Raw genomic sequence first — 27,858 nt, 5'->3', positions numbered from 1 at the left:
CAGCCTCTACAGTTCTGTGCAGTAAAGGTTTTCACAAATTCACTACCCTCCGAGAGAAGAAATTCCTCCTAATCTCTCTCTTAAAAGGGCAAAATTATGGCTCTTGTCCTAGACTCTCCCACAAGGGGAAACAACCTACATCTATCCATTGGGGTGAAAGGGATAGTTTCTAGCTACTTTTTTTATTCAGTTAATTGAGTTTAATATTACTATTTTTCTCCTTTTCTCTCATCTTTGTGCACTAACTGCAGTCGAGAATGTTGGTAGATGGGCAGCCTAGTTCCAGGCTTTTCTCAGCATTTCATTGAAACAGGTACTGGATGTACAAGATTGTTCTCAAATTCCTCATTTATTAGATTCTGCTGGGCTCTTCCACAAAATGGTGCAGTTGAAATCAAATCTTCCTAGTAATATAGGCTAATGTAATCTGTATTCCACAAATCCAGATGGTTATACATTCAAACCCAGAGATTAGATAGCCATGATGAAATCCATATAGAATATATATAGTCAAATTTAACAATATACATTGAGAATCTGGTGGAGGGATTTTAAATTGGTAATTGGTAATTTAAATGTGATTGTGAAAATCAAATGTCAGGATAAAGATTATAATATCATTACTGAAAACTTAAGCCATAATTAATAGTTTACCAAATAATGTCTCTTGTTTGATTTTCATAATTTTCTTGCTTTTGCAGTTCTAACATTCTGCTAGATGAATATTTTACACCAAAACTGGGAGACTTTGGTCTGGTGAAGATTGGTCCTCTTAGCGAAAATGTGAACCCCATCAACAGCCACACTACCCTGAAGACCAAGACTTTGCAGGGACCTCTAGCCTATCTTCCTGATGAGTTTATTCGGCACAGGTGGCTGTCTGTAAAAGTTGACACCTTTAGCTTTGGAATAGTAAGTAGTTTGCCTGTGGTAAGGGATCAATTATTTAGGATTATGGGAAGGAGAAATGTCTTTACTCAAAAGGTGGTGATTGTTTTGAATTGTCTAACACAATGGGTTGTGGATGCTCCATTGTTGAGTCTATTTAAGGCTGAGAGACAGAGATTTTGGTTTCTCAGGGAATCTAGGCTTTGCAAAATAGATTTGAGGTAGAAGATCAACCATGATCATACTAAATAGTGGAACTTGAGGAGCCATATGGTGTATTCCTGTTCCTATTCCATTCTTAGGTAATGGCTTGACCATTCATTTAAGTATTCAGACTAAATGAAAAGGTTAATGCAATTTTGGCATCCATCATAAGGATATTTGACTACAAGACATTAGTTTATCACCTAATATATATATATCCTAATATAGATCAGTAGTGAGGCCTCAGTTAGAATGATGTGGGTAGTGTTGGGGCCCTTCTTGGTTGTTGATACATCAGAATTCAGAGAACAAAGAAGATTCTGGGATTTCATGTTCTAAATTATCAAGAATTAATCAGAACTGATCTTATTTCCATAGGGAAATTAATTTACTTTCCAGGGGGAGGGGAAGAGGGGACATGATTCAGAATTTTCAAGTTCTGTGGGGTAGATGTTAGGTCTGACCTCTAAGCCCCTTTGACTGTGATATATGTGCCCTCCCTCAACCCTTGCCTTCTGTATCTAACATAACATTGGGTGACATACAAACAAGAGTAGGCCATTCAGCCCTTCAAGCCTGTTCTGCCATTGAATAAAATTATGGCTGATCTAATAGTAACCTCAAATTATCCTTGTTTACCAAGAATCTATCCACCTCTGCCTTTAAAATACTCAAAGAATTAGCTTCCAATGCCTTTTCAGTGAGAGAGTTCCGAAGACTCATGACCCTCTGAAAGAAAACATTTTGCATCATCTCCATTTTAAATGCGCGTACCCCTTATTTTTAAACAGTGCCCCTAGTTGCAGATCCCCCCCACAAGGGGAAACATTCTCTCCACATCCACCTTGTCAAGTCTCCTCAGAATCTTATGTTTCAATCAAGTCCTCTCTTACTTTTCTGAACTCCAGCAGGCACAAGTCTAGCCCATCCAACCTTCCTTCATATGACAACCCATCTATTCAAGGTATCAGTGTGATACTCTCTGAACTGCTTCCAACCCATTTACATCCTTTCTTATTATGGTGACCAATACTGTACACAATATTGCAGATGTGATCACAGTAATGTTTTGTATAACTGAAGCATAAACTCCCAAATTTGTATTCAATTCCTGTCGAAATCAGTGATAACATTTTATTAGCTTTCCTAATTACTTGCCAATCCACATCGCCTTTTGCGATTCCTACACTAAGACACCCAAATCAATCTATGTTTCAGAGCTCTGCAATCTCTCTCCATTTAGATAATGGACCTGATTTTACCATTTTCATTCTAAGTGCTGAAACTGGGCGCAATTCAGATCCGACTTGGAAATCTGCTTTCAGACGCCCCCATACGCACTCAGCCTAAGAAAAAAATCTCAGGTCTGAACCACGCAGTGGGCAGGGTTTAGCGCTCCCAAAACGATCGAAGCTCTGAACTGCGCAGTTAGAAAAATATTTGAAAAAGTGCGCCCGTGTCGGATCGCTCCCAGGCTGCAGAAAGTGGAGAAAGCGGCTCAGGAGCGAAAAGCGGGAGCGATTTCCCCCACAGACACCATTGTTCTCCTTATCTACCTCCCCCCCCTGCCCCTTCCCCCCCCTCCCCCCACCGATTGCCCGAAGAGTGGCCACAGACCCCCCTGTCCCCCCCACCAGAGATCCATCTGGCCTCCCCACCCCCCGCCCCAGAGAATAATCTGGCCTCACTCTCCCCCCCCCCCCCCCCCCCCCGCCCGCCCGCCCGCCCCAGAGAATAATCTGGCCTCACTCTTTTCTCTTCCCCCCCCCCCCGCCCAGAGGTACATTTGACCCGCCTACTCCTTCCCCCCCCCCCACCCCCAATCAGACAACGATCTGCCCTCCTCCCCCCACAACCAGACAACGATCGGGCCTCCCTCCTCCCTCAGCCCCTCCCACCAGAGAATGATCTGGCCTGCCACCCTCCCCTCCCCCACCACTGACCTGAGTCAGAGAGCCATTGGAAGCTCTGAACTCACCTCTTCAGCAGCTGGAGCACCCAAAACAGAATTTTATTCAGCAGGTCCATTTTGACGCGAATCCGGATTGGCGAACGCGGTGGTAAAGGGGTAAGTGCTGATAAAGTTGGGCGGGCAATTTATTAATTCAATTTAAATGCATTTAAATCACCGTTGCGCCCGTCTCGGGCCCAAATCGGATCGTGGCCATTCCCGGGCGTCGGTAACGTGGCCACCTGCGAGGACGGGGGCACGGATCATGTTAATGGCCTCACACCCGACTTTACCACGTTTTTGAGCCCGAAAACAGGTGCAACGCAATGGTAAAATCGAGCCAATATGTTTTTCTTTTATTTTTCCTGTCAAAATGGACAATTTTTCATTTTCCCACATTATTCTCAAATTGCCAGATCAAATTTGCACACTGGATTAACCTATCTTTTTTGTAGCCTCCTTATGTCCCGTTCACAACTTACTTTCCTACCTATTTTTGTGTCATCAGCAAATTTGGCAACTATCCCTTCATCCAAGTTATTTACATAAATTGTAAACAGCTGAGGTCCTAGCACTGACCCCTGTGGCACACCACTTGTTACATTTTGCTAACCCAAAAAAGACCCATGCATGCCTACTCTGTGCTTCCTCTTAGCCAGCCAATCTTCTATCCACACTAACATGTTAACCACATCTTTATATCACTACCTAATATTTGGTGTGTTTCTGTGCTGATGATTGAAAATCGTGATGTGATAGCTAGCTAAATATAAATATGCTTTGAAAAATGCTGCACTGTGAAACCCACTATAGCATGATGTAAAACATTGGCAATTATTTTTTTAAATAACAGGAAAGTAATGACATAAAATATCAGGTTGACAGTAAGGTGTGAAAGTATTCCTTCATAAACCTTCCTTCATACTCCTGAATAAACAGAAGTGCCTGATTTTACTCTAATCTTATCAGAAAGATAATAAAATTCAGAACTGAATTATGTTCCAGCAGATTTCCCTCTCCCTCAGGTTCTAAATAGAAATAGCTAGTTTGTCGTTCAATTCTCCCCAAGGTCCTGGCTGAAATTAGGAAGTCATTATATGCAGGATTCATTGGCACCAGATAGTATGCAAGCAGTTGGTAGGATAGTGGGTCAATACTCTCAATGTGCTGTGGTGAAAGATCATCTGTCCCCTCATTCATACTTTATAGAGTATATTCAAGACGCAATGTGTAGTATTTGTATTGGAATGCTTATTGCATTCATCTGTAGTTCTTATAAGCAGGTATAGATTTAAGGGTAAAGCTTTCAAGTGTCATTGGCATCTTATTGCAGGTCCTTGCTGAAATTCTGACTGGTATCAAAGCAGTGGATGAGAGCAGGCAACCAGCATTTCTGGTAAGAAGACGCATTCAATAAATGCTTCACAGTGTACTTTGCATTAACTGGATCCCCCTCTTCGAGATAATGAGATACACAGAGGGCACAAATTCACTAATAATCTACTTCAATGGCTTTTTATTAGTTGCCCCTTTTATATTTGCCAGCCTCCCCTGAGAAGGTTTTGGACATTTCCCCTTAATTCCTCTTTTCTGACTCTGCCTCTTTCTCTGCCTTCCAACAACATTATAATCTTGCGGTGGTGTCTTCTCTGCATTCATTCATGAAGATTTCTGTTTGCATATACACATATACTCCAGTGTGATTAGCCCATTAAAGAAGATGCTCAACTGTATATGACTTGGGAGTCTTTATTGACACTGTGGCTTGTAGGGGGCATCTTGGCTCTCGAAGTGACCTAAACTGTTTGACCTTAACACTAAAGGTGATTGTGCTACTTCTCAGTCCTAACACCTTTTACCTTTAATAAGCCCAAAAGACTTAAAATATTTGTGAATGTTTACAATTCCATTGATGTAATATTACATGTTATCATTTTTGTGCTGAACAGAAAGATCTTCTGCTGGGAGAGCTTGAAGCAGCAAAGCAAACAAAAACTGCTGCAGATCTAGAGAAAGCAGCAAACAACATTTGTCAGACATATTTGGATACCAAGGGTGCCTCTCTTCCTTTACGTTTTGCAGTTAAATTTGCTGTTATCACCTGTCAGTGCATCAAAAAGAAGAGGCCAGAAATGAAACGGGTAAATAAAATATTTTGATCAATATGAAGAAAGACCCGAATAGATTTGGGCTGTTTTTATTGGAACAGAAGAAATTATGGAATAGTTTGAAAGAGATGTAGAAAATTATTAAGGGACGAGACATTGTGGATGGAAACAGTAACTAACTAAATGGAATACTTAGAGCATGGTTATGAACTTGCTTTCTGATGAAGATGATTTTGTTCAAATAAAATTATTTCAGTCACTATGAAAACTAGAAAGCATCAATTATAAAATTGTACTTGCGTTCTGTCAAAGGTGTATTAGGAAAAACGGATTGCTGGCAAAACAATGCTCAGCCTTACTATAGTTTATGACATTGATAATAAGGACAACATTAAACACTTGGACAAATCAATGGTGAAAAAACTAACCAACTTAGCTTTGAAGAAACTGACCAGATCAGAGCCTGTGATAGTTGAGCATCGGGAGGTGGCAAACAGCCTCATGGTTATTATGGATGCCAGGTTTCCCACTGACTTTTCAGAGAAATACTTTGTCACTGTTCAAATCTTGGCCACAAGCACATTTCTACATGGTGCTGACACTGGCAAGGCTGTGTAGCACAAACACACACTACACAGTACCTCTTTGTAAACCTGTTTTGAACACCATGCTTCCTGAAGCGACAGTTGAGGGAAGTGTAATTTCTGCGTTCTTGGGAATGCAGTTTCTGCAATGCATTGGGTCTTTTTAGTGAAATCATTCAAAAATGTCTGAACCATAGACTAAATAAGAAGATAATCAAAGGGATTTCTGCAGCCCATGATTTACTTTTCGATTTTTGTCTTCCCATGGAAGAGTACAAGTACAGCAGGCCTTGCTGTCCCATGACTAATTAGAGGAGCAGCCCAACTTAATTCCAATTTTTTGCTTCATGTACCAGGAAACCTGCCCTGATCCTGGTGCCACATTGGGTCTGTGCCGCACACTGTGCATTGTCATAGCACTGAACAGTGAAGTGCTAGTGCTCCGAACACTGCAGGAAAGATTACAGATACAGATCAGTATTGTGATGAAACAACCCATCAACTCGCATTCTGAGAAGCAACTAAATGAAATGATTTGCTGCTTCAGAAGCCTAGCTCCAACCTTTACAGGGCAAATCCTTGATTTTCTTCAGCTGTAAGTGACTAATGACAATTTCCACATCCAACTTTGGACTGAAATACCTCACCAATACTGTCCCTTCAAACATAGAAAGTGCAAAGAGTCGGGTTATTAATAGTGTACAATGATCATCTTTGATTAGCAGTAACAGAGTGACTGGATCTATTGCCAGTCACAATTATTTGTAGCTGGAGGGAGAAAACGATCGTGTGGAATTTATCATCTAACAGTGTGCTCTGTCCACGGAGAAGAATGGAAAAATGAAACAGGAACTCTGCAAAATTGAGTGATGCGGTTCCACATAATGATTTAAGTAGATTGTATGAAATGTTGCTGAAATTGATTCGCCATGTTCTCAGGCCCTTCTTACTAGAATTTATGATCACCATAAAGTACACCAAGGCCTTCACAAGAGTTTGCAATTGTTTCAGTGTACCTTGGAGGAAAGAAGCTGAAAGCCAAGATGACAGATTTTTTTTTCTTAACTCTGGAAAAAATTCCAAATTTTCTTAAACCGCTTATGCGGCTACTGACTGTCGCCTCTGCAGCCGGGAAAAGGTGAAGCTGCTACTGCTCTGAGCTTGTTGTCCATCCTGGGATACAGCATCCACTCAGCAGCAGTGAGTATAGTTCTGGGAAATTCCAACTTCAGTGAATTCAGAGCGGTCCAGTCTCCAGCTTTTGTTGCTGCTTTTGTCCCAAACTCTGTAGGCAGCCACAGAAATTAGTGGCCATGCCTTCAGTTAGCTAGAAATTAAGCACAGGAATTCCTTTTCATTACCTCTCTGCCTCTTTACCTCACTTTCTGCCTTCAAGACATTTTTTAAGACCTACTTTTTTGACCAAACATAATATGACATAATATCTCCTTGTGTGGCTTAGAATCATAGAATCCCTGCAGTGCAGAAGGAGGCCATTCTACACTTTGAGCCTGCACAACAATCCCATCCAAGCCCTATCCCTGTTACCCTGCTAATCCCCCTGACACTAATTGCAGAATTTTCCCATCCTGCCCGCCATAGGAATCGTAGTGGACGGAGGCGGACCATCCAAAGGTCCACTGATCTTGGGCGGGAATCTCCAGCCTTGGGGCAAACGTGGCCGGAAAATCCTGCCCTATGGGTCAATTTAGCACAGCCAATCAACTTAACCCACACATCTTTGGAGTGTGGGAGGAAACCGGAAACCCACAATCACGGGGAGAACATGCAACTCCACATAGACAGTCCCCAATGCCGGAATTGAACCCTAGTCCCTGGTGCTGTAAGACAGCAGTGCTAACCACTGTGCCACCCATACTGCCCTTGGTCTCAAGTTTTGTTTTCTAATCCTCCTGTGAAATATCTTAGTACATTTTAATATATTAAAGGCACTCTAAATCTGAGTTGTATCAGAGGTCCATGCTACTGCTGTATAGGTTATTGCTATTTTTTTTGTTTATATCCAATTCAATCCAAGCAAAGTCCAATTCAAAGTCTCAACAACTGAGACATTCCAGATCTAAGTTGACAAGACAGGCTCACCACTTCCTGCCTTGGGCTTGATCTACATGATCCAAGCTGATTGGAGCAGGAATTGCACCTCCAAGGCTTGATCTCATTTGCATCTTAGCCAAAAGGCCTAATTGCTACTTTAAAAAATTACTTGAAATGAAGCCTCAGTGTAACCTCATGACTTCAACCAAGTGCAGGACAGCTAAACTACACTTGATCTTAGCCAGAAGGCCGAGAAGTCATTTTTTTTTTAATTTCAAAAATATACTTTATTCATAAATACTATGAAATAAACCATTAAGAACCAACATATTTACAATTTCCTTAACTTCAATATTTTAGTGCTCAGTCCCAAAACATTACAATTCAGTTTTTCAGCAAACTATACACATTCATCACATTTCACTGTGTGCTGTAGAGAGTTGCACAGTTTACAGAGTTGCACACAGTTACACAGTCCGAGGGTTTTTTTAGTTACTGGCCCCTCGGTCTGCCTTGGTTGAAAGGCTTTAAACAGTGGCCTTTTCCCATTGTGCTTTTGTGGCGGCTGCCCCAAGCTTGAGTGCACCCCTCAGCATGTAGTCCTGGACCTTGGAATGTGCCAGTCTGCAACACTCGGTCGAGGACAAATCTTTGCACTGGAAGATCAGCAAGTTTTGGGCGGACCAAAGAGTATCCTTCACCGAGTTGATGACCCTCCAGCAGCAGTTGATATTTGTCTCGGTGTGCATCCCTGGAAACAGCCCGTAAAGCACAGAGTCCTGTGTCACAGAGCTGCTCAGGATGAACCTCGACAAATACCACTGTATCCCGCTCTAGACCTTCTTTGCAAAGGGACGTTCCACAAGGAGGTGTGCAACCGTCTCATCGCCCCCGCAGCCGCTTCAAGGGCAGCGTGCGCTGGTGCTGAGACCTCGAGCGTGCATGAAGGATCTGACTGGAAGTGCCCTTCTCACCCCCAGCCAAGCCAGGTCTTGGTGCTTCTTTGAAAGTTCTGGTGATGAAGCATTCTGCCAGATGACACTGGCAGTCTGCTCAGGAACCATCCGACAGGATTCACCATCTCCTTTTCCTTCAGCGCCTCGAGGACATTACGTGCTGACCACTGCTTGATCACCATGTGGTTGAAGGTGTGTTTCTGGAAGAATTTCTTCACGAAGGGCAGGTGCTGCGGAACGGTTCAACTACTTGGAGCGTTCTGCGGCCGTGTGGCCAGAACCATCCTCCGCAACGCTTGGGCCAAGTAGAACCTCAGTAAGTAGTGGCATTTGGTGTTTGTGTACCGAGGATCTACACACAGCTTGATGCAGCCGCACACAAAGGTGATCATCAGGATGAGGGTGGCGTTGGGAACATTTTTTCCTCCATTCTTCAGAGATTTATGCATCGTTTCCCTCCGGACACGATCCATTTTAGATCTCTAGATAAATTTGAAAATAGCCCAGGAGACTGCTGCTGCACAGGATTTGGGAATTGGCCAGACCTGTGTTACATACAATAAAACAGACAGTACCTCACACCGGATGACCAGGTTTTTTCTGGTGATAGAGAGGGAGCATTGTTTCCACAAGCTCAATTTCTGCCTTACTTTGGTGATGCACTCTCGCTGTGTTGGAGTTTGTGCCGTACAGGCTGACAACAAAGAAATTGAGATGAAGGTGTGTAAATTTGAAGGAAAGCTCAAAGAACAATCCTGTGAGAACAAGCCTTCCACTGAGCCTGTCCACAGCCTTGGCAATTTCACCGTTTTATTCCTTCCCAGCCAACTAGTTTGCTCAATGAGTCCCACCATACTCTCATCTCATTGACAATGGCAAGTTCCACACACTCAGAATGCTGGGATAACTGCCTACTCTGCTAACTGCCTTCTTGAATATTTTGATGATTTATCCAAATTTGACCAATGAGAATAAAGTCGTCCCTGTACGTGGAAGTGACAGAATGTGTGAAGAACTGCTTGTACAGTCACAGGCTGTTTCTCTCCCATGCTTGCTGTTGATGTTGAATTTTAATTCCACAAGTTGCTGTGGTGAGGTTTGAACCTGGGCCTCAGAATTACGTGTCCAGGACATTACCACGGCACCAGATTCCTAATAGGCTCAGTAGGCTCCCACAATTTCAAATTACATCAAATTGCATGTTTGCAGTATGCCAGTAAATACAGGAGTTGAACTCACTTCCATGTGGGTCAACATCATAACCGCTCACATTGGTTGGTTGAGAAACCTAGCACAGATATGGTCTTACAGTAGCGAGGTTAAAATACCACCGACATAGAGCTGCACTTCCTTCCAGCTTTCCTGTGCACAGCCAGAACCCCCACGTCCACCCCACCCCAGTATATTATAAACTTAAAATACAGTCTGAGATCTCACTCTTTGAGATAAAGAAATAATTTTGAAACAGAATGTTGTTTCTTAAGCTTTAAAATGGTGCCCTATTGAACTGGTTCGTGGCAAATTTTCAAATTTGGCAATCTGTAAATGAGTCTGGAGTTTCAAAGCATGCACACAACCCTGGCGGGAAGAAACCTGTATTGTCTCAAATGGTATCGGTTGCCAAAATAGCTTTGAACAATACTCTTTTATAATAAAATGTTGATTTTTGTTTAAACCCCACTGAGTTCTAGCAAGGCAAAGGTGATCTCAGATTGGATTAATGGCTGGCGTAGGAAAGAGAAAAATTCACACAGTCGTGGCATTTTGCCAAGTATAGATTAGCGACAGGTAGATTGGACATTATTTTGCCAGTGATCGATGCAACAAAAAAGATATTTTGTTCCCCTGCACTGACGTCCCTCACTTTCATGAGTGCAATGTTTCACTGTGGTTATTTAACATGTATTATGTGTGCTTTACAGGTTTATTCAATGCTGCAGAGTCTTGAGCATGAGGTAAACGGTCACGATCTGTATAACCCTCCTGAAGAGGTGGAAGACGTTTCATGCAAGTTAAATCAATTGGCTTTATGTCCACAGGAAAATACAGAGATCCTTTATTCTTATCTGGTTCCCAAATACTGCATAAAGTCTTTACAATCCCAGAGTTCAAGCATTTTCATAGGCTTGCCAGAAAGCTCCCCACAACTGCCAGATGCAAAGTTGCTGAAAATACCATGTGAATCAGATGAGTCGGAGAATTTTGATGATTACCCTGTGCCTGTGTCTCTCGGCCAATTCTCTTGTGAAATGTTCAGTATTAAATCCAAGTGTGTTTGCGGTGACTCCAGCTCATTCTCCGAGGGAATTGAAGACAATTCGAAATGTAACAATACAGACAATTGTAAAGCCAGCCAGGAACCTGTGGAGACGAGTAGTAGCTTTGTTCAAGAATTGTCTTCAACAAGAAGCCATGTCTCAGATAAGCTTTGTATTCCACTTGATTACTCTGATGCTGCACCAAACGGTGCTTGGGAATTTCATCCAGACTCAAAAGATAGAAAGGTTAATTCTAATAACCATAAAGAAGCCAGCAACACAGACACTGCCAGAAAGCTCTGCTGTTATAACCCTGGTGATTCTCTTATGCAAGACAGGCTGATTACCAACTCAGAATCTGAAAACTCAAAGCCCCCTTCAAGATGCGCTTCTTGCCAAAATTTGCACATCAATGAGCCATGTGGTGGAGCAACATGTGCTTTTGAGCATCCAACATCATCTGCAGGATGTCGACTAGGATTGCCTGAAAGCAAGAGTCCAGGTAGTGTCCAACATTATAAAATCAAACATTTTTACATATTTTCACTTTCTTTCCCTCCTACTTTTCTCCTTCTAAAGGTCTTGCAATGGGACACAGTTCTGTGAATGGCAGTGGCCTTCCAGTATATCATCTAAGTAAGCCAAAGCAATAGCTATTGGTGTGATGTTTAACCATGATGAGGGTTGGGGATCAACACAGCTCACTTCAGCCCTATCCTATGTATGTCGCATTATTCTGTATCAATCAGAAGATAATCTGGCTAAAGCCAGTAAAGATATACATTGTGATAAGGTTGCACCCAAATTATGCCCTGTCACCTGTGATAAGATTTAATCAGCACGTGCTGTTTAAACAGACACAGCATTAGTCAAAGTATTTCCCTGCTGGCATTAAGAACTAGACATGCTTGCAAACTGAGTCCAGCAGAAGGAAGCTGTCACAATCTGGGAAACACAATGAAAGTATTGGAAATGGAAATGATGTGCTAGACTGGGTGGTGCAGTAGAATGGCATGTGCTACTCTGTTACTCCTGGGACCGCAATACCAGCCAGCCAGCTGAAAATCAGATCACCTCTATCAGTTGGCAGTGAGGATTCTAGATGAACTGAGTTTTGGAGCGTCTCAAACAGCTGCAATAATTTTTATGGATGCTTTTAATCACTACCACTCATAGGCCCTTCTTTGAAGTTGACCTGTGTGGCAGATATTTTGCACTAGATCTAATCTACATATTAGCTCAGAAACTAATGCATTAGCAATGTAAAGGAAAGCTAAGACTGCTCAACAAGTGGAATAGAAGTATCGTCACTTTGTACCTAACCTATTATATCTGGTCTGGAAGTGTTTGATGTTGATAAAAGTATCCAAACTAAAAAAAGATATTTAATTCCTTTAGGCTAACAAGTCACTCAGATGAACACTTTTTTAAAATCACTAAGTGAATAATTTCCACAACTTGTTGCTTTCATCTGTACTTGAAGGCAAGGCATAGGGATACACAAATCTTTAATTCAGGCTCGGGAGCAGAAATGGTGAATTATTTCATATTAATCACCCCAAGTGGTTCAGTTGCAGTACTTAATTTTCTATTTGGTTTGCAACAGAAATTTTGTCATCCTCAAATATCAAGATAAACCCTCACAAAAAGAAACTACTAGCTAAGATCCTTTTGTATGAAGATGACCAAATTGATAGCGCCGAGCTTCTCTCAGCCCCCTCTTTACCTGAAGGTATGTACACTGACGGCCTCTTTGATATTATGTTGACACATTTTTGTGTTTTGCTATTTTTATTCTAGATACTTTTGACTTGTATTTCAAGAAGTAAGTCCTATATCCCTATAGAGTTATAGAGGTATGCAGCGCAGAAAAAGGCCCTTCAGCCCATTGTGTCTGCACCGGTCAAAGTCAAACCACCTAACTATTCTAATCCCATTTTCCAGCACTTGGCCCATAGCCTTGTATGCCTTGGCATCACAGGTGCATACTTAAATACTTTTTAAATGTTATAAGGATCCTCCTCCACCATCCTTTCAGGCAGTGAGTTCCAAATTCCCACCCTCTGGGTAAAAGCATTTTTCCTCACATCCCCTCTAAACCTCCTGCCCCTTACCTTAAATCTGTGCCTACTAGTCATTGATCCCTTCACCAAGGAGAAAAGTTTCTTCTGTCTATCTCTGCCCCTCAATTTTATACATCTCAATCTTGTCCCCCCTCAGTCTCCTCTGCTCCAAGGAAAACAACCCCAGTCTATCCAATCTCTCTTCATAACTAAAAACTCTCCAGCCCAGGCTACATCCTGGTAAATCTCCTCTGTATCCTTTCCAATGCTATCACATCCCTCATATAATGTGGATTCCAGAACTGCACACTGTACTCTAGCTGTGGCCTAACCAACGTTTTCTGTAGTTCCAGCACAACCTCCCTGCTGTTAAGCTCTCTGCCTCAGCTAATAAAGGCAAGTATACCATATGCCTTCTTAACCACTTTATCCACCTGTCCTGCTACCTTAAGGGACCAGTGTACATTCACATCAAGGTCCCTCTGATCCTTGGTGCTTCCCAGGGTCCGGCTGTTCCATCAGGTATTCCCTTGCCTTGTTTGTCCTGCCCAAGTGCATCACCTCACACTTATCCGGATTAAATTCCATTTGCCACTGACCAGCCCATCTATATGCTCCTGTAATCTAAGGCTATCCTCCTCACTATTTACCACCCCACCAATGTTCACATCATATTCAAGCTTGCTGATCAACCCTCCTACGCTCAAGTCTAAATCATTTATATAAACCACGACCAGTAAGGGTCCCAACACTAAGGGACCCCACTGGACACAGTTTTCCAATCAGGAAAATACCCCTCAACCATCACCCTCTGCTTCTTGCCACTCAGCAAATTCTGGATGCAATTTGCCAAATTTCCTTGGATCCCACAGGCTCTTACCTTCGCTATCAGTCTCCCATGTGCAACCTTAACAAAAGCCTTGCTGAGGTTCAAGTAGACTATGTCAAATGTATTGCACTCATCTGCACACCTGACCTCCCCTTACCAAAACCCTTGCTATTTCCTCCCTTGCTGCATTCAACAGCTTGGGATGCATTTCACCCGGCCTGGAGATTTATCTACTTTTAAGCCTGTCCGACCATTCCGAGCCTTCTCTCTATGTTAATTTCTTTAATTGTATCACAGTCCTTCTCCCTGAGTTCTACACCCACATTGTTTCTCTCACTAGTGAACACCAACACAAAGTATTCATTTCGATCTTGACTCATGTCCTCTGGCTCCACATGCAAATTACCACTGTGGTCCTTAATGGGCCCTACTCGTTCCCTAGTTATCCTTTTACCCTTAATGTACTTTAAAACAACTTGGGATTTTCCTTTTATTTTACCTGCCAGTATCATTTCATGTCCCCTTTTTGCTCTCCAAATTTCCTTAAGTTCCCTCTTGCACATTCTATACTCCTCTAGGACTTCTACTATTTTCAGCCCTTGATGTCTGCCATAAGCCTCCCTTGTTCTCTTCTTCTGTATTCTTGAGAGAGTGTCTTTATTGCCTGATTATCAGGTAGAGTTCATAATGTGTCTGAAATGACAATCCTTGAGATCTATGTATTTCAGTGCCTCAATGAGTTGTTTCTCATTTTCAAGAGGAGAAAAATAACACTTAATGATTTTATTTTAGGTTTTAACTATCAAACAGACTTACTAAACAAATTAACAGTAAAAGTAATATATATTTACTGTAATAGCTAAGTTTAGCTGGCTCCGCATTGCAATAGAAAACAAGTACAGTCAAAAGCGTACAAATGACAGCCCACTTTCTGGGGACTCAGGATAGTTCAAAAGACTTCGAAGGAGATATACGTGTGGCTTACTATTGGTCCTAATTGCTCCTACACCAATGCTTCTGTAAGCAGATGCTGGAAGATACAATTGGCAATCTTGATTTGACCATTACATATGCTTTCACATACCCCAGCAAGGGATCTCCTGAAATCTTGAGACCTCCCATTAATGCATGGCTCAGAACAGGATGTTTGTGAAACGGATCTCAAAACGGTGTCCGTCTCTGCTCAATTACTTGAACCATTCACACTAAGAATAGAAATTCCGCAGAAATTGCGTAAAAGTCTGCTTACGTTTCTCCAGATTTACTGTTCTTCCACTGAATGCTCAGTGAACGATCAGGAGAAAAGCTAACAGTTGTAACTGGCCAAACTCATGCTTCAACTTACCCGGCATGAATCGTTACTTTCCAGAGAGGAAACGAAAGGAGAGAAATTGGAAGGAAGAAATATGAAACCTTGGGCAGAATTTTATGTTCCCCCACCAGCAGGTTTGTAGGTGGGGAGTGGCCATAATACTCTTCAGATGACCTTCCCACTGGGCTCTTGCTGCTCTGACCTCTCTGAAACTTCACAGATGGACAGGCAAGGTTGGTCCTCCACCCCCGTACGTTATGGCTCCTGCATATGTTTCCTCTATATGGGACCTCCTCCTGAATGAGGACCAATTAACTCTTGTTGGAGCTTTAAATGGCTGCCAGGCAGCCAATATTGGCAGCAATATGTTCACCACCAACTCTTCCAATGACAGGAAGAGAAACACCTAGCCCATGCCTTTTATCTTAACTTTACCAATGCAGCATTACAACTGGTATTATCCAATTGATATCATCTCAATCTGAGCCCAGAATAACATTCCTCACTAAGAGAGAAAACAACTATTACACTTTCATGCTAAAAACTGACATTGAGTAAGGTTAAATAGTTTTAACAGTGAAAAAGTTGTAACTAAATGTTTAACTGAATAAACTGAAGTAATAGTAAATGCTTAGAAATATAGGTTCGAACTCGGCTTTTAACTAATTGAAAGCATGGATGTAACTGAGCTTTGGTGAGGCACTTAACAAGAGCTGTGACTTAATTTAATGGAAAGTCCGATTATAAATGATTGCTGCTAAGACCTACTTCAAAAGAAAATAACTGTTGGAGAGTAATGCCACAAGATATCAATAAGTTTTGAAGTTTGGACTTTTAAAGTCGAACCTGCTTATCTTTTCACAGAATGAACAGCAATACTGAAGTGGCCCTGCAATACTGAATACTAAAACTGGTTGGAAACAAGAAGATATACGGACACAAGCCAGATAGTAAAGACTTTGTATTTACAATGTGTGCTCAAAGGATGCATTTATCTGCTTCATTTGTTATAAATACTTTGGGCGGTTTCATATTTAAAGGACTATGCCCACCATTTGGAAAGTATTATTTTCTCTGCAGTCAAATAGTTTGCTAAGGAGCAAGAACAAAATGAGCAAAAATAATAATTTTAAGAGATGGCAATGGTCCTATCATTGCACACGTGTCGCTTTTCCTGAGACTTCATCTTTCGGGACCCAATTACGACAAAGAGGTTTCCAAGTTCTTAAAATTAAAACAAATCTACAACTTACTTTTTATTTATTAACAATATTAAAGGGGGTCTCATCTTCATTCTTGATGTCTGAAGATTTACAATGCAGAGGTAGTCGTTTATTTTAATGGAAGCTGTGTGTCTGATACACCCATGACAGTCAGTGCTTCAGCCTGTTCAAACCAAACATGATATGAGATTATATACTAGAGGGACCATTATCAAACTGTAAACCAGTTACCACTAGCCTACCTTATTAAAAAAACGACAGGTACTGTGTTAGAATCATGTGCAAGAGGCAGCCATTCGGCCCATCGAGTCTGCACTGACTCTCCAACAGAGCATCCTACCAAGGCCCTATCCCCATAACCCCATGTATTTACCCTGCTAATCCCCCTAATTTACACATCTTGGGACAAGGGGCAATTTAGCATAGCCAATCCACCTAACCTAATGGAAACCGGAGCACCTGGAGGAAACTCACGCAGACATGAGGAGGACATGCAAACTCCACTCAATCACCCAAGGCCAGAATTGAACCTGGATCCCTGGCGCTGTGAGGCACCAGTGCTAAATACTGTGCCACCTTGCTGCCTCACTCCCGTGTATCCATTACTTTACATGTAAAGCTCCTCCATTCTAATGGTAAGAGAAAACCTATTGTTTTGTACATGTCCACTGATTCTCTAAAGTTAAAACAATGTTTCAGGCTTCTGGTTTGCATGCCTACCATTTCCTGCAATCTAATTCCCCAGGGATGTTAACTATGCTGCAATGATGAGTCATCAGTTTATCTGAGAAAGAGACATGCCATGAATTACAATCCATCACAAATTGCTAGATGATTTGCACTGTCCACAGTTACCTTTGCAAAAACTTATTTGCCTTCAATCTCCATAAGTTTCAAGAAAATCCTGTATTTGCTATAAGAGTAATTAAACTGACTGTAGAAATAACTTCAGGGCTGGTATTTGAGGAACAAGCACCTCTCGAATGCCAACATTTATGTTTTTGAAATGCAACACAACCTCAAGCACATAAAGGGACCAACTGAAAGGGAAGGTAGTAAATAGTTCCTATATCTTATTAAAATGTCATTGTTTTCTCACTTTTCTTTTGTGTCTTTTTTTCTTATAATCCAATTTTTCTTTCCCTGTGTATCTATTCCCTTTTCCATCATTCGTCAGTTTCATTCTCTATTAAATTTAACTGGTTAAGGAAATAGACCACTTGTCCCATCATTCACCAAGTCCCAGATGCCCTGTTATCAGCTCACACTTTGAAACATAGAATGAATCATAGAATAGTTACAGCACAGAAATAGGCCATTCAGCTCATCATATCCATGCTAGCTCGCTGCAAGAGCAATTCAGTTAACCCTATTCTTTTGACCTTTCCCCGTTGTTCTGCAACTTCTCTTCAGCTAAACATCCAATTCTGTTTTGAAAGTCACTGTTGAATTTGCCCCTCCCTCCGGCAAATCCTGACCACTCGCTGCATAAAAACATTTTTAAGGGTGGCATGATGGCACAGTAGTTAGCGCTGCTGCCTCACAGTGCCAGGGACCGGGGTTCAATTCCGGCCTCGGGTCACTATCTGGGTGAAGTTTACACATTCTCCCTGTGTCTGTGTGGGTTTCCACCGGGTGCTCCGGTTTCCTCCCACGCTCCAACAATGTGTGGGTTAGGTTGATTGGCCATGCTAAATTGCTCCTGAGTGTCAGGGGGGACTAGCAGGGTAAATACATGGGGTTAAAGGCATAGGGTCTGGGTGGGATTGTTGTCAGTGCAGGCTCAATGGACCAAACAGCGGCCTTCTGCACAAAAGGGATTCTGTGGCAGCAGATTTCCTTCCCTAGAGAGGCAGAGGTGAACCAGATGGGTTTTTTTTTTACAACACTTTTTCTTCCACCTTTGTTCCTTTTGCCATACAACTTTTTAATGAGTGTCCTCTGGTTCTCTAACCTTCCACCAGCAGGAACAGTTTCTCCCAACCAACCCTGTCTAGTCCCCTCATGATTTAAAACACGTCTATCAAATCTCCTCTCAACCTCTTCTGCCCCAGCTTCTCCAATCTATGCACACAACCAAAGTTCCTTACCTCTGGAAGCATTATCGTGAATTTTGTTTTGCCTTCACATCCTTCTAAAAATGTGATGGATAGAACTGGATGCAAAATGCTAGTTGAAGCTAAACGGTGTTTTATCCAGGTTTAATGATAACTTCCTTGCTTTTGCACATATACTCCAAGTTCTCTGCTCCAGTACACTTGAATTGTATCCCCTATTTTATATTGCCTCTTCTATTTCTTCCAAACAAAATTAATCATTTCACACTTCTTTGCATTAAATTTCATCTGCCACCTGTCCACCAGCATATGTTCTTTTGAAGTTTAACACTATCCTCATAGTTCACAATACTTCCAAATTTTGTTTTATCTGCGAATTTTGAAATTATGCTTTCTACATCAAAGTTTAAGCTATTACACTATAATGTCTCCAACCTGGATTTCTTGAGACCAAGTCATTTCTGGATTTTGGAATTTTTTGGATAGATTGCCGTTGGAATGCGGTGAACCAGAAAACACCATAGATATAAATATTTATCTGAAGCATAAACAGTGTTAAACCATAAAGCAGTAATAAAAATTCTATTATCTAAATATTCTATCTTCTGTGATTTCCATTTTCGATATTGTAAGCATAACATATTTAACATTTTGCTGCACTTTTCTCAGATGCCTTGATGAAGGTTTACAAAAAATCAAACTATACTCTGGGAATACTAGGGTCTGCTCAAAGACACCACTGCAAAAGGAGGGGGGAGGGGAGTGTGGGGAGGGGCAGTGAGAAAGACTGACAAATTGAGAGAGAGACACTAAGTGAGATTCTCTGACCTCCCTGCGGCATGTTTCTTGGTGGAAGGAGATGTCCCGCCATTTGCTGGGATCTATGATGCAAAGATATGGAGAGGAAGCAGGGGGGGGGGGGGGGGGGGGTTGCTGCAGAAGGACTTGGACAGGTTAGGAGAGTGGGCAAAGAAGTGGCAGATGGAATAAAATGTGGAAAAGTGTGAGGTTATGCACTTTGGAAGGAGGAATGGAGTCATAGACTATTTTCTAAATGGGAAAATGCTTAGGAAATCAGAAACACAAAGCGACTTGGGAGTCATTGTTCAAGATTCTCTTAAGGTTAACGTGCAGGTTCAGTCAGCAATTAGGAAGGCAAATGCAATGTAATGTTAGCATTCATGTCAAGAGGGCTAGAATACAAGAGCAGGGATGTACTTCTGAGGCTGTATAAGGCTCTGATCAGACCCCATTTGGAGTATTGTGAGCAGTTTTGGGCCCCATATCTAAGGAAGGATGTGCTGGCCTTGGAAAGGGTCCAGAGGAGGTTCACAAGAATGATCCCTGGAATGAAGAGCTTGTCATATGAGGAACGGTTGAGGACTGTGGGTCTGTACTCGTTGGAGTTTAGAAGGATGAGGGGGGATCTTATTGAAACTTACAGGATACTGCGAGGCCTGATAGAGTGGACATGGAGAGGATGTTTCCACTAGTTGGAAAAGCTAGAACCAGAGGGCACAACCTCAGGCTAAAGGGACAATCCTTTAAAACAGAGATGAGGAGGAATTTCTTCAGCCAGAGAGTGGTGAATCAGTGGAACTCTTTGTTGCAGAAGGCTGTGGAGGCCAGGTCATTGAGTGTCTTTAAGACAGAGATAGATAGGTTCTAGATTAATAAGGGGATCAAGGGTTATGAGGAAAAGGCAGGGGAATGGGGATGAGAAAAATATCAGCCACAATTGAATGACGGAGCAGACTCGATGGGCTGAGTGGCCTAATTCTGCTCCTATGTCTTATGGTCTTATGGATCCCGCCACTGTCAATGGATGTCCCATTTAATCCACTCCACACCAACAATGGGAGTGTGTAGTCAGCAGGACCAGATGATCCCACCAGCGTGAACAGCTGGAAAGTTCCAGCCAGATTGAGAGTGAAATGGAGAGATAAAGAGACAGATGGGAAAGTAGACAGAGACAGAGACAACGGAGAGAGAAAATCTGAGTTGCTTTGTAACTTCACGCTGCATTTTTTCACGTTGCATTTTCCTAAGCTGCACAGTCACCACATCCCCATCAACACCCACCATGTTTCACCATCTGTCTGAAGATCAGGTGAGCCCAAGCCTTCCCAATTTGTTGCAGCACCTGAACGGTCACATGGTGAATCTGCTTAAAATGTTTCCCAGCAACTGGTGTTTCCAGATTTCACATTTCTGGACTGGAGAGGTAGTAGTGTGATATAAATATCAAAGATATGTACGTAGTACTGAACCCTGTGGAACCACACTATAATCCACCCTCCAGTCTGAAAAGCATCAGCGATCTCCGTTGTTGCTGTCACTCAGCCAATTTCATACTCATGTTACTACTGCTCTTTTATGAGCTCTGACTTTACTCACAGCACTGATATGTGAGACTTTATCAATGCCTTTTGGAGGTCCCTGTACACCACATTATCCTCATCCATATTCTCTGTTACTTCATCGAAAAGTTCAAGTTACATGTGTAATTCTTCAATCCTCTGACATCAACCCTGGGTGGAATTTTCCAGCTCCAGGCCAGAATTTCTGCCAGTCGTTCAAAACTCCATTGACTTTGGCAGGACAAGTGGATGGGACCTTAAAATTCCACCTCCTGCATGTGAGGAGGATTGGAAAATGATGGCCGGTGCGTATGCAATTTCCACCCTCAAGTCACCAGGACCAGATGAGATTATGAACTTTAGTACAGCCAGCCTATATAATACCTCCTTTCAGCCAAGCAAGTGCCTCAGCTACTTCCTATTTCACTTGGCAGCATCTTCTTTCTCAATCAAGACAGTTGCAAAGTATTGTATTTAGTTCTACACTTATGCTCTATGAGTAAATTTTCATTTAGCTCTACGACCGCCCTTTTACCATTTATGAGCCTAAAGAAGACTTGTAGATTTATTTTTATGCTAGTATTGTTGATACTTGAAATACATTTTTGTACTTCTCTCATTGCTGTTCTCACTTCCCCTTTCTATACTGAGCCTGTTTCTCATTTGTCTTTGTCAAACTGACATCTGTTGTACGCACCCTTTGTCTCACCCTCTATCTTTTTCATCATTTAGGGAGCATTGGCTTTGTTGTCCTACCCTTTCCCTTAGTGGGAATGTACCTCAACCATACCTGAACCATCTCATCTTTAAAGGTAGCCCAGTGTTCCACTACAGTTTTCCCTGTTAATCTTTGATTCCAATTTACTTGGACTAGATCTGTTCTTACTCCACTGAAACTAGCCCTTCCCAAAATAATAAATTTTACTTTGGATTGTTACTTATTCTTTTCCGTTGCTAACCTAAACCTTATGGTGCTCTGATCACCATCCCCTAAATTTTCCCTTACTGCCACTTGATACACCTCACCCTGTAGAACCAAATCCAATAATGCTTCCTTGTTTGGCTGGAAACATACTGATGTGGAAACTTCTGACCACAATTCGGAAACTCCGCCCTTTATACTATTACTATGCTGGTCTATATTAGGATAATCGAAGTTCTCATTTATAACTACTCTACTGTTTGTACCTCTGTAATTCCTTGCAATTTATTCCTCCACTGCCAGTTGGTGTTCCATAGCGTACACTTAGTGTAATAGTACCTCGTTGTTTCTTAGCTCTAACCAAATCAATTCTGTCCTTGACAGAAGATCATCCTTTCTTTCCAGCATTGTCATATTTTAATTAATACAGTCTTTCCTGTTCACCTTGTATTCAGGAATATTTAGTACCATCCAGTCCTTTTTTGAACTTGGTCTCCATTATCGCTACAATATAATTTTCCCTGATGTCTACCTGTAAAGTCATGATGTGGAGATGCTGGTGTTGGACTGGGGTAAACACAGTAAGAAGTCTCACAACACCAGGTTAAAGTCCAACAGGTTTATTTGGTAGCTTGTGGCTTTTGCTACCAAATAAACCTGTTGGACTTTAACCTGGTGTTGTGAGACTTCTTACTGTGTCTACCTGTAAATGCAGCTAAACTACCTAGAACCACAGAAAGGTTACACTGTATAAAGAGACCGTTCAGCCGATTATGCTTGCACCAGCTTGAGAAAAAAGAAATTAGCAGCTCATTTTAATCCTATTTCCAGCATCTGGTCTTGCAGGTTACAGCACTTCTGATGCAGATCCAGGTGCTTTTTAAATGAGTTGAACATTTCAGCCTCAACCACCAACTTACACAGTAAATTCCAGATGCCCCATCACCCCAACGAATGCCTTAGTATTTCATAATCTACCTCCCAGTGCTTTGCACACCATTTTTGTTTACCTTGCTAATGTTGCATCCTAGTTCTTGTCAAGTTCATTTGGACCCTTCCCAAAAGCACTAGCAAACTGTCCCGTAAGGATGTTGGCCACTGCCATGTTAAGGTGCAATCCATTCGGCCAATATAGGTCGCACCGCTCCAAGAATCAGTATCAATGATTCCAAGAAGTCCTCCATCTTGCACCATATTGGAACATAGATAATAGGTGCAGGAGAAGGCCATTCAGCCCATCAAACCTGCACCACCATTCAATATGATCATGACTTTCAGTATCCCACTCATGACATGCACTTTCAGTATCCCACTCCCGCTTTCTCTCCATACCCCTTGATCCTTTTAGTTGCAAGGGCCACATCCAGCTCCCTCTTGAATATGTCTAACGAATTGGCTCCAACAGCTTACTGTGGTCGAGAATTCCACAGGTTCACAACTCTCTAAGTGAAGAAGTTCTTCCTCATCTCAGTCCTGAATGGCTTACCCCTTATTCTTAGACTAACCCCTAGTTCTGGACTTCCCAAACATCGGGAACATTCCTCCCGCATCTGGCCTGTCCAGTCCAGTCCAATCAGGATTTTATATGTTTCTATGAGATCCCCTCTCATTCTACTAAATTCCAGTGAGTACAAGCCCAGTCGATCCAGTCTCTCTTCATATGTCAGTCCTGCCATTCCAGCAATCAGTCTGGTGAGCCTTCGCTGGACTCCTTCAATAGCAAGAATATCCTTCCTTAGACTAGGAGACCAAAACTGCACACAATACTCAAGATGTGGCCACATCAAGTCCCTGCAGCAAGACATCACTACTGCTATACTCAAATTCTCTTGCTATGAAGGTCAGCATGCCATTAGCTTTCCTCACTGCCTGCTGTATCTGTATGCCAACCTTCAGCAACTGTTCCACCATGACACCCAGTCACGTTGCACTTTCCCTTTTCCCAAACTGCCACCATTCAAATAATAATCTTCCTTCCTGTTTTTGCCACCAAAGTGGATAACCTCACATTTATCCACATTATATTGCATTTGCCAAGTATTTGCCCGCTCAATCGGCCTGTTCAAGTCACTCTGCAGCCTCTTAGCATCCTTCTCACAGCACACACTGCCACTTAGCTTAGTGTCATCTGAAAATTTGGAGATATTGCATTCATTTCATCATCCAAATCATTAATATATATTGTGAACAGCTGGGGTCCCCACTAGTCACTACCTGACACTCTGAAAAGGACCCCTTTATTCCCACTCTCTGCTTCCTGTCTGCCAACCAGTTCTCTATCCATGTCATTACATTACCCCCAATACCATGAGCTTTGATTTTGCTCACTAATCTCTTGTGTGGGACTTGACAAAAGCCTTTTGAAAGTCCAGATACACAACATTCACTGATTCACCAGTCCACTCGACTGGTCACATCCTCAAAAAATTCCAGATTTGTCAAGCACGATTTTCCTTTAGTGAATCTGTGCTGACTTCGACCAATCCTGTCACCACTTTCCAAATGCTCAGTTATTACATCTTTAATAAATGACTCCAGCATTTTCCCCACCATTGATGTCAGGCTAACCGGTCTATAATTCCCTGTTTTCTCCCTCCCTCCTTTTTTAAAAAGTGGGGTTGCAAAGCTACCCTCCATCCATTGGAACTCTTCCAGAGTCTATAGAAAATGATCACCAATGCATCCAGTATTTCTAGGGCCACTTCCTTAAGTACTCTGGGATGCAGAAATCAGGCCCTGGGGACTTATCGGGTTTCAATCTGAGCAAATTCCCCAATACAATTTCCTGACTAATAAGGATTTCTTTCAGTTCCTCCTTCATGCTGGACCCTCCGTCCCCTTGTATTTCTGGAAGATTATTTGTGTCCTCCTTAGTGAAGACATATCCAAAGTATTTGTTCAGCTGGTCTACCATCTCTTTGTTGTCCATTATGAATTCACATTTGTCTTTACCAGTCTTTTTCTCTTCACATATCTATCGAAGATTTTGCAGTCAGTTTTTATGTTTCCTGCAAGCTTACACTCGTATTCTATTTTCCCCTTCCGAATTAAACCTTTTTCCTCCTCTGCTGAATTTTAAATTTCTCCCAATCCTCAGGTTTACTGCTTTTTCTGGCCAATTTATATGCCTATTCTTTGGCTTTAACACTATCCCTGATTTCCCTTGTTAGCCATGGTTGAGGCACCTTCCCCGTTTTACTCTTACACTAGACAGGGACATAGAGTTGTCAAAGTTCATCCATGTGTTTTTTAAATGTCTACCATTACCTATCCACTATCAACCACTTAAGTATCCTTTGCTAGCTTATCCTAGCCAATGCACATTTCATACCATCAAAGTTAGCTTTCCTTAAGTTCAGGACGCTAGTCTCAGACTTAACTATGTCACTCTCCATCTTAATTAAGAATTCTACATATTATGGTCACTCTTCCCCAAAGGATCTCGCAAGGTTGCTAATTAAACCTCTCTCATTACACAATACGCAGTCTAGGATGGCTTGCTATCTAGTTGGTTCCTCAACATTTTGATCGAGAAAATCATCCCTTATACATTCCAGAATATCCTCTTTCATCGCATTGCTACCAGTTTGGGGAGCCCAGTCAATATGCAGATTGAAGTCACCCATAATAACTGCTGTACCCTTCCTGCATGCATCTCCAAATTTCTGCTTGATGCAATCCTCAACCTCACTAATACTGTTTGAGGTCTATATACAATTCCTACTAATATTCTTTGTCCTTTGGTGTTCCACAGCTCCACTCAAACAGATTCCACATTATCCAGGCTAATGTCCTTCCTTATTATCGCTTTAATCTTCTCTTTAACCAGCAACACTACCCCACCCCCACTTTCCTTTCCATCTATCTTTCCTGAATACTGATTACCCCTGGATGTTGAGTTCCTATCCTTGGTCACGCTGGAGCCAGGTCTCCGTGATCCCAATTACATCATATTCATTAATGACTGTCTGCACAGTCAATTTATCATAGAATCATAGCAACCCTACACAGCAGGAAGCCATTTGGCCTATTGGGTCTGCACCGACAACAATCCCACCCAGCCCCTATCCCCGTCACCCCACATATTTACCCTGCTCATCTCACTAACCGACGCATCCCAGGACACTAAGGGGAAATTTAGCATGGCCAATCAACCTACCACATCTTTGGAGTGTGATAGGAAACCGAAGCACCCAGAGGGAAACCCACGCAGACACGTGGAAAATGTGCAAACTCCACACTGACAGTGACCCAAGCCAGGAATCGAACCCAGGTCCCTGGAGCCATGAGGCAGCAGTGCTAACCACTGTGCCACCGTGCCACCCAAATTAATCCACCTTATTGCAAATGCTCTTCGCATCGAGAGACAGAGCCTTCAGGCTTGTTTTTTTTAGCATTCGTTGCCCTCTTAGAATTATGATGTAATGTGGCCCTTTTTGATTTTTGTCTTTGGTTCCTCTGCGTTCCACTTTCCCCCTTACTGCCTTTTATTTCTGTCCCCACTTTACTTCTGATTTCCTGCATCGGTTCCCATTCCCCTGCCATATCAGGTAAATGTTAGAAGGGGGAGGGGGGAGAGGGAGGGAAGGGAGGAGAAGGAGGGAAGGGGGGGAGAGGGAGGGAAGGGAGGACAAGGGGGGAAGGGGAGGAGAGGTAGGGAAGGGGGGGAGGGGAGGGAGAAGGGGAGGGAGAAGGGGAGGGGGGAGGGGTAGGGGGATGGGAGCAGGAGGGGGGAGGGGAGGGGTGTAGGGGGGAGGGGGAACAGAGGAGAAGGGGAGGGGAGCAGGGGGAGAGGGAGGGTAGCAGAGAGGAGTGGGAGGGGAGGAGGGGAGCAGGGGGGAGGGGAGAGGGAAGGGGAGGGGGAGCGGGGGAAGGGGAAGGGGGAGGGGAAGGGGGAGGGGGAGGGGAAGAGGGGAGGGGGTGAGGCGGAGGGGAGGGGAGGGAGGGGGAGGGGGCAAGGGGGAGGGGGTGAGGGGGAGGGGTGAGGAGGAGGGTGGGGGGGAATGGAATTGACCGGAGGGTGGGGGATGGGGGACGAGGGGGATCGGGGGACAAGGGGGGACGGAGGACGAGGGGGATTGGGGGACAAGGGGGGACGGGGGACGAGGGGGATCGGGGGACGGGGGACGAGGGGGATTGGGGGACAAGGGGGGACGGGGGACGAGGGGGATTGGGGGACAAGGGGGGACGGGGGACGAGGGGGGTGGGGGGGAGGGAGGAGGGGGAACGAAGGGAGGAGGGAAACGGGTGGGGTAAAGAGGGATGGGTGGAGAGGAGGGGGGTGGGTGGAGAGGAGGGGGGTGGGTGGAGAGGAGGGGGGTGGAGAGGTGGGGGGTGGAGAGCAGGGGGGTGGGTGGAGAGGAAGGGGGTGGAGAGGAAGGGGCTGGAGAGGAGGGGGCTGGAGAGGAGGGGGCTGGAGAGGAGGAGGCTGGAGAGGAGGGGGGTGGAGAGGAGGGGGTGGGTGGAGAGGAGGGGGTGGGTGGAGAGGAGGGGGTGGGTGGAGAGGAGGGGGTGGGTGGAGAGGAGGGGGTGGGTGGAGAGGAGGGGGGTGGGTGGAGAGGAGGGGGGGTGGGTGGAGAGGAGGGGGGGTGGGTGGAGAGGGGGGTGAGTGGAGAGGAGGGGGGTGGGTGGAGGAGGGGGATGGGTGGCTGTGAGGAGCGGGGGACGGGGAGTGGAATTGATCAGGGGAGGGTGAGAGAGGGGAGGAGGGGGAGGAGAGAGGGGAGTGGAATTGAGGGGGAGGGGGAGTGGAATTGATGTGGTGGAGGGGGAGGGGGAGGAGGGGATGGAGAGGGAGGGGAGGGAGAGGAGGGGATGGAGGGGGAGGGGGAGGGGGGGAGGAGGGGATGGAGAGTGAGGGGAGGGGAGGGGAGGAGGGGGAGGAGGGGATGGAGGGGGAGGGGGAGGAGGAGGGGGAGGAGGGGACGGATGGGGAGGGGGGACGGAGGGGGGAAGGAGGGGGAGGGGGGTAGGGGGTGCAGGGGGAGGTGGGGACGGAGGGGGAGGGAGGGGACGGATGGGGAGGAGCAGACGGAGTGGGAGGGAGGTTGAGGGAGGGGAAGGGGGGTGGAAGGAGGAGGGGGAATTG

General features: G+C 43.8%; 1 protein-coding gene and 1 non-coding gene across 3 annotated transcripts in view; one reads left to right on the top strand and one right to left on the bottom strand.

The window, feature by feature from the left end:
• The window catches only part of LOC144484679 (interleukin-1 receptor-associated kinase-like 2), a 74,912-nt gene extending 57,383 nt beyond the window's left edge, over positions 1-17,529 (top strand). The window contains exons 9-14 of one of the 2 annotated variants that reach the window (XM_078203139.1): positions 702-912; positions 4,377-4,439; positions 4,993-5,184; positions 10,669-11,506; positions 12,611-12,736; positions 16,073-17,529. In XM_078203139.1, the coding sequence (XP_078059265.1) occupies positions 702-912; positions 4,377-4,439; positions 4,993-5,184; positions 10,669-11,506; positions 12,611-12,736; positions 16,073-16,077 (1,435 nt within the window). In that variant the 3' untranslated portion in view covers positions 16,078-17,529. The remainder of the gene's footprint in view (positions 1-701; positions 913-4,376; positions 4,440-4,992; positions 5,185-10,668; positions 11,507-12,610; positions 12,737-16,072) is intronic. The other variant, XM_078203140.1, reaches the window with a different exon arrangement.
• LOC144492014 (U2 spliceosomal RNA) lies at positions 7,863-8,051 on the bottom strand. The gene has a single exon (XR_013497565.1). It is a non-coding gene; the product is annotated as a U2 spliceosomal RNA (small nuclear RNA).
• Positions 17,530-27,858: the final 10,329 nt, after the last annotated feature.

The sequence above is a fragment of the Mustelus asterias genome, chromosome 3, assembly GCF_964213995.1.
Source record: "Mustelus asterias chromosome 3, sMusAst1.hap1.1, whole genome shotgun sequence".
Lineage (NCBI taxonomy): Eukaryota > Metazoa > Chordata > Chondrichthyes > Carcharhiniformes > Triakidae > Mustelus > Mustelus asterias.
The sequence above is the reverse complement of the archived record's forward strand: the minus strand, read 5'-3'. Positions and strand labels throughout refer to the sequence as shown.